At 50.8% G+C, this 15,587-nt stretch overlaps 1 protein-coding gene across 1 annotated transcript in view; it reads left to right on the forward strand.

Moving 5' to 3' along the window:
• The first annotated feature begins 395 nt into the window (after positions 1 to 395).
• Positions 396 to 15,587, forward strand: part of CHD1L (chromodomain helicase DNA binding protein 1 like) — a 68,059-nt gene continuing 52,867 nt past the window's right edge. The window contains 3 exon segments of the mRNA XM_062192098.1: positions 396 to 520; positions 10,204 to 10,316; positions 15,207 to 15,313. Coding sequence (XP_062048082.1) covers positions 412 to 520; positions 10,204 to 10,316; positions 15,207 to 15,313 — 329 coding nt within the window. The 5' untranslated portion in view covers positions 396 to 411.

Here is a 15,587-nt window from a genome sequence, read left to right on the forward strand (position 1 = left end):
CTCCCAACTGTGGCTTTCAGCTAACAGGGAATCAGGAAGGGGGTTTAGGGGGCCTAAACCACTCATGCAAGCTCAGCTGAGCACACGGGGCTATGCAACGTTGCTGGAGGGCAGAGCTCGGGTCTTCCTGAATTCCGCACTCCCCAGAGCCCAGCCGAGTCTCTGAGCATGACAGTCAGCGCGAGCTCACGTGGACCCCTAGGTGGGCATTCTGGGCAGACGGTGGCCTTACACGTGCGCATAGGCACACCAGAAGCACATTTGAGTCCGCACGGAGCCCCCAGGCGTAACTCGGTCCGGAACTTCGCGCAGGGCGCGCCCCCTGGCGGCGGCGGGCGGCGGGCGGCCCGGCACCCCGCGCGCCGAGCAGGAAGGGCGCGCAGCGCGGCGGGCGGAGCGGCTCGCAGCCTGATGGAGGGCGGCAGACCCGGCTTCCTGCTGGCCCTCCAGAGCCAGGGCAGAGCCGAGCCGGTGCGCGCGCGGGTGCAGGAGCAGGACTTACAACAGTGGGGCCTGACAGGTGAGCAGGCTCCGGGAGAACGTGCGCACGGGCGAGCCACCCGGGGTGCCTGGCCGCGGGCGGGCTGCTCGCCCGGTGACGCCAGGGCCTTTTCTCTCTCGGCCGTGCGGGCGGCCGGAGAGGAAGCCACGTCCGGGCCGTGGCCCCTGCAGGCCGGCGCGCGGGGAGAGTGCGGTCGCGGGCCCGGATCGAGGCCGCCCCGCAGTGTGGCCCGGCGGCTTCCGCTCGGGCGGGCTCGGAGGTCGGGCCCGGGGGTTCGGCGGGAGCCGTCGGAACCCGCCGCCCGGCCTCCGGTGGCGGCTCGGCCTCCTGCGCACGCGCAGTTGCCGGACGGGGCGGCCCCGGCGCATGCACCCCCAGACCCGCGCGCCGAGCCCCGGGCGTCCTGCGCGTCCCGCCCCGGGCCACGGGTTCGAGTCCCTCCGCGCCGCCCGCGGGCCCCCACGGTCCGGGGGTGCGGGCCGCCGGCCCTTTCCTCACCCGCTCTGTGTGTGTGGGTGGCGGGGGAGCGCGCCGCGCCGGGTGCGGGCCTGGTCGGCGACGGCGCGGGCGGGGAGCCGCAGGCTGGCAGTGGGGGAGAGAGGCGGAGAAAGCCGGCGTGGGCTCGGAGTCCCTGCTGAATACGGTTCTTTTTGTGCCTGGCAGACTCGGCGGGCGTTCGGAGAAACTCTCCTCTGTGCCCGGGTTGGGTTCGTTCTGGGTGGTTTCTCCTTCTGGTGACAGAAGCGGCGCACCCGGGGCGGTTCTCTGCACACAGAAACGCGAGGCCGCAGCCCTCCTAACACGTCCGCTGGCCTGTCTGCTCCCCGTGTGTATGTAATGCCCCCCCCCCCTTTGAGGAGGGGGACAATGCAAAAATGGGGTTTTGTGTACAGACTTTTTGGAAATCTTTGTTTGCTGCCTTGTCATTTAGTCGTCCTCACATCATTTGTGATGGTTACAGAAAGTTTCTGTACGTGGATATACCTTAGTGACAGGCAGAGTGGACAGAGAGAGAGAGAGAGAGACAGAGGGAAAGGTCTTCCTTTTGCCGTTGGTTCACCCCCCCCAAGTGGCCACTACGGCCAGCGCACTGCGCTGATCCGAAGGCAGGAGCCAGGTGCTTCTCCTGGTCTCCCATGGGGTGCACGGCCCAAGCACTTGGGCCATCCTCCACTGCCTTCCCGGGCCACAGCAGAGAGCTGGCCTGGAAGAGGAGCAACCGGTACAGAATCCGGGTGCCAGAGCTGCAGGCAGAGGATTAGCCTAGTGAGCCGTGGCACCGGCCGCCAGCTCCTCTTAGTTGTTATTTAGATGCTTTCTAAAATGTGAGTAATACTTACACATCTCCGTGTAGCCAAGTGTTTGTCAAAGCCGTGGATTTTTATTTCACGAAGGCAGCGTTTGTAGAAGAGTATGCAAACGTCTTGCTCATTTCAGCGTACTCTCACGACCCCGGCGTTTCCTGATTTGAGGTGTAAGGCTCTCATCACTTGCTAGTATCCATGGACATTTGGATCTTCATCTTCGGCTCTTAAGGGGGAACCTAAAGATGTCTTCCTTGCTTTTTCACTGCTTGTCATCTACCTGAGACACGGGCAAGAGAATCTGCACCCTAGAGGTTCAAACCGAAGGGTTCCTCTCCCAGCTCCCCTCTAGTTCTGTTGTTGCGATTCAGAGGCTGAAGTGAGGCCACAGGCAGTGTGGGAGGGGCTTGGTGTTCTGCTTTTTCTTGACTGCGCCCTCCTGGGTCTTGGGCAGCACACGGGGCATCTGTTTTGCTGGTGAGCATTGAGCCAAGGTGGTGGGTTCCTGGGGTGAGGGTGCAGTGGCCTCCTGGTTGGGTCCTGGCTTCCTGGCTGGTTCTGTGATGAGGATCTGGCATTTGTGTTTGGAAGCTTATCTAGGAGGCCATTCCTCCAGCCCTTTCAACAGTTTTTTTTTTTTTTTTAGTATTCTAATACCCTATAGGAAATCCTTAAGATAATTTTTTTTTTTTTTTTGCTCCCTTACCCTCTCTCTCCCCAGGTTCGTGCATTGCTTCATGATGATGCATTCTGAAAAATGTGTTGCGAGTATTTTATATCCCAGATTTGGATATATCACAGTTTAACTGAGTTATTTCTAGTTTTTGCTATTACATAAAGAAGTATTATAAGACATCCATGGGCAGGTTTTTGTGTACAAATAAATATTCATTTCTCTTTGATAAACACGTAGAACTGCTGTGGCTAGGTCATGTGTAGTTGCATGATTAATTTTTAAAGAAACTTTCTAGAGTGGCAGTACTGATACCGATTTGCTTATTAATATTTCCGTATTAATAAGCCTTGTGGGCTCTTGCCGTGAATTCAGAGAATTCTGAATCCTGGTAAAATAAACCAGGCAGCCTGATAAGTTTTTAAGCTTTTTATTGAGCGAGAGAAATGCGTAGGAGAGTGCGGGCACTCTCTAAAAGAGAAGGGAAATCTGGATTCATACAGAGTTGAGAGCAGGCCAAAAGCCAGCCCCGGAGGAGCATGTGGGCCTGAAAGCATGGAGCGGGTGGCCGACAGTGCAGGCAGGAAGGGGATCAAGGGCAGGAAGGAAAAAGAAGGCCCACCTGCTCCAGGCCTTTAATCTACTTCCGAAGGGGAGTGGTTAGTCTGATTGGCAGGTGGGTGCACAAGTGTGGTCGGGAAGAAGCATGAGATCACACAGGGTGTGGTGATGGCGTGGTCTTCCAGCTCACAGACCTAATCGTTTTATCCTATATACCTGCCTACATCATTATTGTTTTACATTCTTGTAAGCAATATGTGAGAGATCCACTTTTTCTACATCCTTGCCAGTGTTTGATATTGTGATTTTAAAATTGACTATTTTACGTGTGGAGTGACATCTTATTGTGGCTTTAATATGAATTTTCCTTTGGCTAATGATACACACATCCCATTTTTAATTGGATTTTTCTTGTCTTTAGTTTTGAGAGTTCTTTATATAATTTGGATACTAGTATTTTCTTGGATATGTGGTTTGCAGAAATTTTAGCTAAACTTTATCAATTTTCCTATTTGTTATTGGTGTCAGCTGTTAAGAACTCATAGCCTGGTTGTAGATCCTTTATTTTCCTAAAGTGGTTTTATGTCTATGCCCATGATCTATTTTAAGTTAGTTTTTAACCCTATGATTTCTTTTAAAGATTTATTCCCAATTATTTGAGTGACATTACAGGGAGAGGAGGGGGAGAGAGGTATCTTCCATCTGCTGGTTCACCTCCCCAAATGGCTGGGACTGGGCGAGGCTGAAGTCAGGAACCTGGAACTTCATCCCGGTCTCCTGTATTGGTGAAGGGACCAAAGTACTTGGGTCTTCTCCCACTGCTTTTTTTGTTTGTTTTTGTTTTTTGTTTTTGACAAGCAGTGTTAGCAAGAGACAGAAAGGTCTATCCTTCCGTTGGTTTACCCACCAAATGGCCGCTATGGCCGGCATGTTGTGCCGATCCAGAGCCAGGAGCCAGGTGCTTCTCCTGGTCTCCCATGCGGGTGCAGGGCCCAAGCACTTGGGCCATCCTCCACTGCATTCCCGTGCCACAGCAGAGAGCTGGCCTGGAAGAGGAGCGACCGGTACAGAACCAGCGCCCCAACTGGGACTAGAACCTGGTGTGCCAGCGCCGTAGGCGGAGGATTAGCCTAGTGAGCCGTGGCGCCAGCCCTCCCACTGCCTTTGCAGGTGCATTAGCAGGGAGCTGGATCAGAAGTGGAGCAGTCAGGATGTGATCCAGCACCCAGATGGGATGCTGGTGTCAACCCACTGCACCACAACACCAGCCCCGCCCTACAGACTTCGATGTGTTGTGTTTTCATTTAGCTCAGTGTGTTTATTTCCCTTGAGGCTTCCTCTTTGACGGGCTGTTTAGAAGTGTGTTCTTTAATTTCCAAGAGGTTGGAGATTTTTCACTTACATTTCTGTTGGTTCTTGCCAAATTGATTCTAATGTGGGTCAGAGAACACACACTATACATTTCTTTTAAGTTTGTAGCCTTTGTTATGGCTCAGACAGCACTTGGAACCCCAGACTCTTGTAGACTTTTAAGCCCCCAAATCTGATGTTCATGATTCATGGTTTCACGGTTGATGGATTCAGTGTGGAGGCTTGATTCAGTGTGGTGTCTGAAGGTGAGGCCTTTGGAAGTGATTGGTTTGGGTTGCTAGGGTAGAGCCAAGTGTTTGAATCATGAATTTTTTTTAAAAAAAGATTTATTTATTTATTTGAAAGTCAGAGTTACACAGAGAAAGAAGGAGAGGTAGAGAGAGGGGTCTTCCATCCACTGGTTCACTCCCCAGTTGGCCCCAGCGGCCGGAGCTGTGCCGATCTGGAGCCAGAAGCTTCCTCCAGATCTTCCCCCATGGGTGCAGGAGCCCAAGGACTTGGGCCATCTTCCACTGCTTTCTCAGGCCATAGCAGAGAGCCAGATTGGAAGTGGAGCAGCTGGGCCTCAAACCGGTGCCCATATGGGATGCCAGCGCTTCAGGCCAGGGCTTTAACCTGCTGTGCCACAGCGCCGGCCCCTGAATCATGACTTCTTAACGAAGGAGCACATAGAAGCTGGAGGAAGAGCAGACTCCCTGTGTCCTCTGCGCCTGGCTCACCATGCGATCCTCCACATAGCATCAGATGCCAGAGCAATGGGGCCGCCGGCTCCTCAGCTGGGACCCTCAGACCTTCCTTCTGCAGCAGCTCCTCAGGAGTCTCACAATGAAAAGCTGAGTAACACAGCCCTAAATGTGCTTTACGTCCCACGGCACTTCAGAAGGTGTATATGCTACGGTTGTTGGGTGTTGGGCCTTCTGGGGGCTCTGGGGGAGAATGTGTTTCCTTTCCCCCGTCCTCAAAGCCAGCAATAGTGCGTCTCTTAGGTCCTTCTGGGCAAGGTTCTCCTTTTCTAGAGACGCATGTGATTAGATTGGGCCCACCTGGGTCTTCCAGGCTTACTTCAGGTGATGGCTGCATCTTGGGACCCTCACCCTTAGTAATACCTGCAGAGTCTCTTTTGCCATGGAAGGTGACATACTCACTGATTCTGGAATTAGGACTTAGGACTTTTGTATTTTTTTATTTTTTAAATTTATTTATTTATTTATTTTGGCAGGCAGAGTGGATAGTGCTGTTGGTTCACCCTCCAATGGCCGCTGCGGCCGGCGCATCTCGCTGATCCGAAGCCAGGAGCCAGGTGCTTATCCTGGTCTCCCATGCGGGTGCAGGGCCCAAGGACTTGGGCCATCCTCCACTGCCTTCCCGGGCCATAGCAGAGAGCTGGCCTGGAAGAGGGGCAAGCGGGATAGAATCCGGCGCCCCAACCGGGACTAGAACCTGGTGTGCCGGCGCTGCAGGTGGCGGATTAGCCTGTTAAGCCATGGCGCCGGCCGTAGGACTTTTGTATTTTTTAAGATTTATTTTATTTTTCCCAAAGAAACCTTTTATTTAAAGAATACAAATTTCATAAGTACAACTTTAGTAATATAGTGAATCTTCCCACCATATCCACCCTCCCACCCATACTCCCACCCCTTCTCCTCTTCCCTTTCCCATTCCCAGTTGGGACATCTTTGTGAGGCCTACTGTTGTGTCCACCACTTCATCCTTTTAGTTTTGTCCTATCTATATAATTAAGATGAGTTTCTTGGAAACTATATTAATTGGGTTATGTATTTAAATCCACTTTGACAATCCATGTCTTTTAATTGCCAAACTACTTATTTCATGTAATTATTAATATACATAGGTTCTTAAGTCTGTCATTTTATTTGTGGTTAAACAATTATTTATGTGTTTGAGAGGCAGAGAGAAAGAGTGAGAATGTGTGAGCATTCCCATCTATTAGTTTACTCTCCAAATGCCTGCAAGGCTGGGGCTGGGCTGTGGCTAAACTCAATTGCTTGAGCCAACACCTGCTTTCTCCCAGGGTCTTTACTGGCAGGCAGCTGGAGTTAGGAGCCAGAGCCAGGAATCAAAATGAGGAACTCTGACATGGGATATGGGCATCTTACCCACTAGGCTAAATACCTGTTCCCTATTTTTTTTTTTTTTTTTTTTTAAGATTTATTTACTTGGGAGGCAGAGGCAAAGAGAGAGAGAGGTCTCCCATCCACTGGTTCACTCCCTAATTGGCCACAACAGACACAGCTGTGCCATTCCGGAGCCAGGAGCTTCTTCCGGGTTTCCCACACAGGTGCAGGGCCCCAAGGACTTGGGCTGTCTTTCACTGCTTTCCCAGGCCACAGCAGAGAGCTGGATCGGAAGTAGAGCAGCTGGGATCTGAACTGGTGCACATATGGGATGCCGGCACTGCAGGCAGTGGCTTTACCTGCCATGCCATGGCCGCTGGCCCCTCTGCTCCCTATTTTTAATATTTTTTATTTATCTTAGTGTTTTTCTCTTTCTCTTTTTCTCAGTTTTTTTGTTTCTCTTTCTTGGCTTCCTGTGCATTGCTTGAATCTTATTTTAGAATTTCATTATGATTTACCTATGATGTTATTGAGTTTATCTTTGTATATGGTTGTCATACATATGTGCCTCAAAAGGTTTGTGGATAAATGGAATTTAAAGATAGTGAGCATTTTCCACGAACTATCCAAAAGTACTCTCATACTCACATACTACTGATGTTGTGGTTTTTACCTGAGTATAGAAACCTTACCTCCCCCTGTTTATAACATACTTGTCTTAACCATTTGCTCAGGATGCCTTTAGAACCACGGAAGACAGTGTCATCACTTGTGCTTCAGCTGTTGAGCGCCATTTAGAAAACTCAAGAGAAGGAAGCCTGGTCTGTTGATGCGTCGCTTTGCTTGCTGTGTTCTCACTCCTTGATGTTCCAAGGTTCCATTTTTTATCATTTTCTTTTTTTTTCTTCCAGGAACTTCCGTTAGCCTTTCTAGGAGGGTAGATTTGTGGGTGGCAGATTATCCTAGTTTTCCTTTATCTGAGATTGTCTTGGTTTTCCACTCATTCCTGAAGAATATTTGTATTAGTTATAGGAGTCTGGGTGACAGTTCTTTTCTCTTCATTCAGAAAAATGTGATACTTCCTTCTGGCCTCCAGGGTTTCTGGTGAGAAATCTGCTGTAACTCAGATAGTTTTTCTCCTGTAAGTAACATTTTTTTCCTGGCCGATTTCAAGATATTTCCTTTGTCTTTAGCAGTTTAATAATTATGTGCCTTGGCGTGTATTTCTTTGGGCTTTTCCTGTTTCAGTTTCACTCGGCTTCTTGAATCTACAGATATATTGCCAAATTTGGAAAGTTTTCAGCATTATTTCTTTGAGTATTTTTTCCAGCTTTGTTATCTCTCTCTCTCTCCCTCTCTCCTTTCTTTATGGGACACCACTGAACAAAGTTAGATCTTTTGTTTAGTCCTGCAGTTCTGAGGTTCATTTGTATTTCAGCATATTTTCTCTCTGTTCTGATCCTGTAATTTCTTCGGTTCAGTCTTCTAGGTCACTGGTTCTTTCCTCCCTGCTAGTCATCTTGTTCATCAAGCTTTTTACCTTGGTTATTGTATTTTTCAGTTTTAAAATTTCCATTTGGTTCTTCTTTAGATCTTTTATTTGCTGAGATTTTTTTTTTTTTTCTGTTTCTTCAGTTCTTCAAGTGTGTTTGCTGTTGCTATTGAAACATTTTTATCATTACTGCTTTAAAATCCTCGTCAGGTAATTCTAACATCTGTATTGTCTGGGTGTTGGCACCGATTGTCTTCTTTTTTTCGTTCAATTTGAAATCTTCCAGTTCGGGTGTGATGAATGATGTGCAGTTGGAACCTGGACATTTTTGTGTTGTGAGTATTTTACATCTCCAGTTTGTCTTCGTCTGGCACTGCTTAGAGGGGGAGGAGGTTGTTGCCAGGTGAAGACAGAAGTTCAGGCTCCCCCTCAGCTGACAGCTGGGGAGGTGGAAGGGGCGTCTCCTTTCTGCTGGGGGAGGGGGCAGTTCCGGCTCCCTGTGTGGCCTCCACTGACACTGCAGGTGAAGGCAGACACCGGGGGGGGGGGGGGGGGGGGGGTAGGGGGTGGTTACGGGTGGTGGGAATAAAGATCTTGCTCCCTGTTTGACCTTTCCTGACACCATTCCTGGCTGGGGCATCAGGCACCTCTTTACAGCCAGGAGTGAAAAAATCTGCGTGCCTCGCTTGGCTTTCACTGTTGTCGGTGTGGGTGGGGCCGCAGGCGTTTTCTTGTGATGTTTAGCTAGAATAGAGCCGTTATTGTCTGAACCTCTGTTTTACTAGGCCACTGCTTTCCAGCAGGAACAGGCTTTGTTCTTAGTTGGTGGTCGTGTTTTATTTAGGTTTCTGGTCTGCACCAATTGGTGTTTTCAGCTTGCTGATTTCTCCTCCTCCTCTTCCTCATTTTATTTATTTGAAAGAGCAAGAGGGAGGGACACACACACACACACACTCACACAGAGATCTTTATCTACTGGTTCACTCCCCAAGAAGCCAGAAGCTTCACCTGGGTCTCCCACATGGGTAGCAGGGGCCCAAGCACTTGGGACATCTTCTACTGCTCTTCCCAGGCCATTACCAGGGAACTGGTTCGGAAGTGGAGCAGCTGGGACACGAACCAGTGACCCTGTGGGATGCTGTTGTTGCAGGCGGCAGCTTTACCTTCTGTGCCACAGTGCCGGTCCCCCAGTTTCCTTCTTCGCTTTCTGGAGTCGTCTTATTTTTGTTCTGTATATATTGTTATAAGAATGAGATAAATACTTCATGTTGTTTATTACCCTCCCTGGAGTTTAGTAAATGATTTGTAAAAAGTAACTATTATTAATGTTTTAATGTTCTATTATAGTATAATTTCTAAAAGTTTGGAGTTTAACCAGAGAGTTTACTTTACTAATAGTTTCTATATAAAAAGTATGCTTAGGGGTTGGGTGTTGGTTTAGTGGTTAAGATGTCCAGATCCGTAATGTAGTGGCTGGGTTTGGGTGCTGGCTCTGCTGCCTATTCCTGCTCAGTCACAGCAGGTGATGGCTTTAGCAGTTGGGTCCCTGCCACTCAAGGGGGAGGCCCGGGTCAAGTCACCAGCTCCAGCTGTTGTGGGTGTTTGGGGGAGTGAGCCAGCATATGGGAGCTCTCCATCTGCCTCGTAGATACAGATAGATAAATGTGGTGTGGTTAGAGTCTTCCCCCTTCCCAAGGTACAGCTATTCTATTTCCCCAAGGGAAAGGGAAAAGAAAGGCAGCAAACGTTCCGTGTAGTCTTCCGTTCTTGACAGCACTGCTCCTCTGTTGAAGCACAGTTTCGTGTAGTCCTATCTCATTTGTTTCCTTTAGCACTGATGGCAGATTTGGACGGGTGTGATTAAGCAAGCAGAAATGTGCAGAGCATGTGTTGTTTATTGTTAAGTTGCATCAGCGCTGTTGCATTTCCAAGAATGGACACTGGCCTGAGACACAGGCAGTACAGAGACCAAATCCTCATCTGTTGAGTGGGTCAGGCAACAATGACAGGCTGTGTTAGGGCTTTGAGTATGATGGTGACTAGGTCTGAAATAGTTCGAAACTCATCAAGGATCTGCATGTCCATAAGGTCCCAGTGAAGGATATGGCCAATAAGGTTTGGTGTCAATGAGAATTTAGGCCATGTTTTTCATTGGAAGCCTTAGAGCACGCCTTTGCATGTGCTAAAATGTCTGCTCATTGGATTTTCTTTATTTTTATTTCCAGGGATTCGTCTACGCTCTTATCAACTGGAGGGAGTCAACTGGCTGGCCCAGCGATTCCATTGTCAAAATGGCTGCATCCTGGGAGACGAGATGGGGCTGGGTAAGACCTGCCAGGTATGTTACTGTGGGATGACCGCTGTGTGCCTCCACTGAAGTACCTCCTCACAACTGATTACCATCAGCGGCTAGCTGAGATATGTATTTTTATACAATGATGTGAAATGCCTGGACCTTTATTAAGAGGTTGTAAGCTGGGACTTGATTTTTCTAGTTTTGAGGGTGGTTTTAAATTGTGTCACTATGCTTATCTTGTGTTTGTTGCCTTTGACTTGTATCTGAGAAGATGTGTTTGAGTTAGGATTGCAGTTACTGGGCCTGGACATAGGATTTTTCTCTGTGTAAAGCAAATACACCTGCTTGGGGATCAACTTGACTGACTTCCTAAGCAATGCTTTATGAAGTTAACTGGATCACTTTTACTATTAGTGTCCTTTCCTCAGTGAGGGGGTGGGGCTACTTCCATTTCTCTGTCATGTTGGAAACGTACAGAGGAAGTGCCCTGTGTTTTCCAAAATGACTTGGACAGGGAGAGTGGATAGAGAGAGAGACAGAGAGAAAGGTCTTCCTTTTTGCCGTTGGTTCACCCTCCAATGGCCGCCGCGGCTGGCGCATCGCGCTGATCTGAAGCCAGGAGCCAGGTGCTTCTCCTGGTCTCCCATGCGGGTGCAGGGCCCAAGGACTTGAGCCATCCTCCACTGCACTCCCGGGCCACAGCAGAGAGCTGGCCTGGAAGAGGGGCAACCGGGATAGAATCCGGCACCCCAACCAGGACTAGAACCCGGTGTGCCAGCGCCGTAAGGTGGAGTGCTGGGTCTTAGTCCACCCGTACAAGGATGGACTGGGTCCGAGGAAAGGTAAGTGCGCCGCTCGCCCGTTCCCCAGCCTCCCGATCCCGGAGACAATCAGACGCAGCGGGGAGCCAAGTCTAGCAAGGACTCATTTACTTCCTGCGAAACAGAACCTTTTATAGCACAGAACTGCAGAGTCATTGGGGCAGGGCTAAGGACCAACCAATCACTTAAACGGTCATTTTACAGGGGGATTTCTATAGGACTAGCCCTATGTCTATACACTTGTTACTAGTTTTGTTACCTCCCCTGATGTTGCACAGCCAATTAGTTTTAGTGGTAAACAACTTTGGATTCCGCCCACCTTACTTCCTTTGGGCACCATCATGTAACTAATTTCCCCACATATTCCCCCTTTTTTGTTTTAGCACGCGGTCCCTGTCTTAGGTTGCCCCCAGCCGTCTTTGCCCTTACCCGTCATCGGTAACCCAGGCAGCTTGGCCATGAGCCCTGTCTTAGGTTGGTGCAGGACGCTGGGTGCTTTACCCGTCTTGGGGTGTCACGTGACTTGTAATTATGGGAGCGTGGTTACAGTACATGGGGGATGAGGGACACTAGCACGCAGGAATCATTTTTGTGCACCAATACAAGGTATGAGTCTGTAGCCCTGCATAACAAAAACATCCCTCCCTTCTGGGGTGCCACCCATTGGCCCAAAGTCTCATTAACAATTTGACATCCGTTCCAGATTTTTTCCTGAGAACCTTTTGACTAATCCAATGACCCATCCCTGTAGTCTCACACACCCATTGAGAGGGGGGTTGGTGCCCCCTTTTTCTTTTAAAGATTGTTCCTTTAGGCCAGCCTCTTGGCCAGGCCGCTGGTTCTAGGCTCCTCGATGTGGAAAAGGAGCCGTAGCACACGCAGATCACATTGTAGGGCATGCTGAAGTCCTGCGTGGGCAGGCTCACCAGCAGCAGTTCCGTGTACAGTCTCACGAAGTAGCTGGACTGAGGATGGACAGGCTGACATAGAAGCCATGGTTGAGGTCTGGAGTGTACTCAGTCCACTTGAGCAGGGTCCACTCAAACTGGATGGAGACCTTGGTGACGGAGCTGGCAGGCAGCTGAATGAGCGTCTCCAGGAGGTAGGACTGCAGGCAGTCCTGGCAGGTCGGTCTCCTTGCCCTGGGACGTGATGGGCACGTAGACCAGGGCAGTGTCCAGCAGCAGCATGGGGAAGGCGTGGTACAAGTGGGTGTTGACAGCAGGGTGCTCAACCCTCTCCCAGCCCGTGCAGCAGGAGGGCCAGGAACAGGTATCCGCGGGGCGCGCCTCTGAACTGGTGCCTGCGCAGTCCTGCGACGTACCGCCCTCCGCCTCCGGCCAGGTCCAGTGAGTGTTCGGGTGCAGGGTGCAAGGCGCGTGCGGGCCTCCGGAGGCCGGGCCAGGCCCCAGCCTCAGGTGGCCGCGGAGCGCCCCATACCCGGTGGGAGCGCCGCGGGGCTGCAAGGCGCGTGCTCGCTCGGCGCCCTCGGACTGGGGTCCGAGGCCGGCCCGCGTCCCCGTCGCAGCCTCTCCACGAGTCGCCCCAGCCTCTCCTCTCCCGGCCCCAGATCTCCAGCTTTGTTCCGCGGTGGAGAGAGGGGCCCGGAGCTGCAGTCCTCCCCTCCCCCCCCACATTGGGGCTCCCGCCTGGGCCACCAGCGCCAGCGCTTATCGCCATCGTCGTCCTCCCGGTCCGTGCCGCTGCTCGAATCGGTGGGCAGCAGCTGTTGGCCCTGTGCTGAGGCCACTGCTGGCCCGGGGCCACCCCTGCCGCCGCCGCTCCGGCTCCACTGGTCCACGCCGGGCTCCATGCGCTGCGTTGAGGGGTGCAGCGCAGTACTTGCACTGCTTCGTCCAGGTGCGAGAGGGCTGCGGTGCCACCCAGCTCCACGGCCAGGCGCGGCTCCTCGCACAGCTCCAATGGCGACCGCGAGGGGTCCGGGCCGGCCAGGTGTGCAGCCAGCGCGCAGCAGCCCTCGGCGAGGTGGGTGAGGCGACACCACAGGCGCTCCCAGGGGCCTTGGAAGGCGGCAGCCACGTCCCCGGAAGGCAGCGGGGTGATCCTCCTGCAGGGTGTTGCATGGGGGCTCTGCCTGGCCCCAGCCGCCTGGCCCCAGGAGCAGCAGCACCAGCAGAGCGGGCGGCATGGCCGCCACCATGCCAGCGGCTGCTCCCGCATAAGTTACCTCATTTCTCCTCCCTCTTCCTGGGCAATCGGAAGGGTCTGCATCAGGTAGCTCCCTCCGCGGCTCTACATAGGGGGAGGCCGCCTCTGCCCCCAGGAGGTATGGGGGGGATTCCGGCCCTCCTGGGGTGGAGGGGCTGGGTGGGATGGCTTTTACTTTCGTTTTTGCTTTTTGATTAAACTTAGCCCATTCTCTTTCCCCGCCATCTTCCTCTGAGTCTCTGGGCTCTCCCAAGTCCTGTAAGGCCTTTAAGGCCAGGTCCACTCTGGACGAAACTGCATTACCCATACTAGGGTTTCACTTACCCTGAGAGACCGCTTGGCCTCGGCCGAAAAGTAACTGCTCGTGCCCCACGTTGGGCGCCAGATGCTGGGTCTTAGTCCACCCGTACAAGGATGGACTGGGTCCGAGGAAAGGTAAGTGCGCCGCTCGCCCGTTCCCCAGCCTCCCGATCCCGGAGACAATCAGACGCAGCGGGGAGCCAAGTCTAGCAAGGACTCATTTACTTCCTGCGAAACAGAACCTTTTATAGCACAGAACTGCAGAGTCATTGGGGCAGGGCTAAGGACCAACCAATCACTTAAACGGTCATTTTACAGGGGGATTTCTATAGGACTAGCCCTATGTCTATACACTTGTTACTAGTTTTGTTACCTCCCCTGATGTTGCACAGCCAATTAGTTTTAGTGGTAAACAACTTTGGATTCCGCCCACCTTACTTCCTTTGGGCACCATCATGTAACTAATTTCCCCACAGTGGAGGATTAGCCTATTGAGCCAAGCTAGTTCAGTTTTGCATATGTGTGTATGTGTATGTGTTGGAGACTGTTCAAGCCAGGTTCATTTCATTAATCTTGGAGTTACTCAGAATACAGTGTAACCTCTGTGTAGGGTGCCCTGAGGTACCTCCTGTGTCCCCACCACGGCTTTCTCAGGCAAACCTGTTCCTGGTACATTCCTGAACTGAAAGCTAAGAAGCGGGAACAAAATCCGTTTCCCAGAGGTCTCTGGGAGCTGCGCAACAAGCTCTTGTCTCGGGGAAGTGCCCTGTGCAGTCTCCTGCCAGGGTCCTCGGAATCTCCCCCTGACTTCCTTCGGGGCCTCCCTTGTGCTTGCCTTTCCCCAGGGTTTTTGTTCAGCTCTGCTTTAAGCTCCCTGAAAAATGTGTCACCTCTGAGTTTGTTTGGCTACACTGAAATCTTATTTAGAATTTGTACATCTATGTACATGAATGATATTATTGTTCTGTAATTTCTTGCAGTGTTTTTGTCTGATTTTAGTATTGGGACAAACCTGGCCTCACAGAATGAATTGTGGAGTATTCCTTCCTTGTCAGTTTTCTGGGAGGGTTTTTGTAAAATTCGTGTCATTCCTTCCGTCAGTGTTTGCTTGGCCAAGAGAAGCCTCCCTGTAAATCCGTGTGGGAGGAAGGAGAAGGGCAGGGGGAGGAGGAGGTTTGAAGGAAGGGGGTCAGAGCCTGGCGGGCGGTGGAGGCCCCCTGCGCACTGATCCCCTCTCTGTTATAACTCTCTCAGTTATGTCTCTTCTTGTGGAGGAGACCACTGACCACTCTTCTCACTTCCTGTGTTGCTGTAGTTTTCCACGTCTGGCCATCAGGCACATTGTTTTTATTCAACTCTGTCTTTCCTGCCTTTTTATTTGCATTAGAGATTCACTTGCATAAGTATTGGGCCTCACTGCTTGTTAGCTTCACATTATTAAACACCATCAATTTCTTTGGCAAGTATATTGAGGCTTACATAAGCTCACTGTAGGAATGGATTACTCTCCTAATGTGTGGAAGAATTATTTCTTTGTAATGCAAATCTTGTTTAAGGCCTGTGTTCTCCAGAGGGTTGTGGGAACTTTGTGGTTGGTTCTGGGGGAGTGTGGTCAAAACTGCCTTCTTTTTCTGTTTTCCAGACTATTGCCCTCTTCATTTACTTGGCGGGACGGTTAAATGATGAAGGACCATTTCTGATTCTTTCTCCGTTGTCTGTTTTGAGCAACTGGAAAGAAGAGCTGAAGAGGTACAGAGTAGATGTGGCTGAAGTCTTACCATCTATGTTGATGTGTAAAATATGGCAAAGCAACATATTGAGATCAGTGAGTTTATTTATTCCAAAAAACTCCCAACTAAAGCAATGTGGGATCTAATAGGGGAGAATCTAGTGGATGTTATTATTGTTAACTACTTGGCAATTTAAAAGTCAATACTCATTTTTAGGAAATTTTACTAAATAGAAGGAGAAACTATCTTTTTCATAGTGACATGTAGTCAGCATGAGATCCTATTAGATCTGA

Source organism: Lepus europaeus, chromosome 5 (genome assembly GCF_033115175.1).
Source record: "Lepus europaeus isolate LE1 chromosome 5, mLepTim1.pri, whole genome shotgun sequence".
In the NCBI taxonomy this organism is placed as follows: Eukaryota; Metazoa; Chordata; class Mammalia; order Lagomorpha; family Leporidae; genus Lepus; species Lepus europaeus.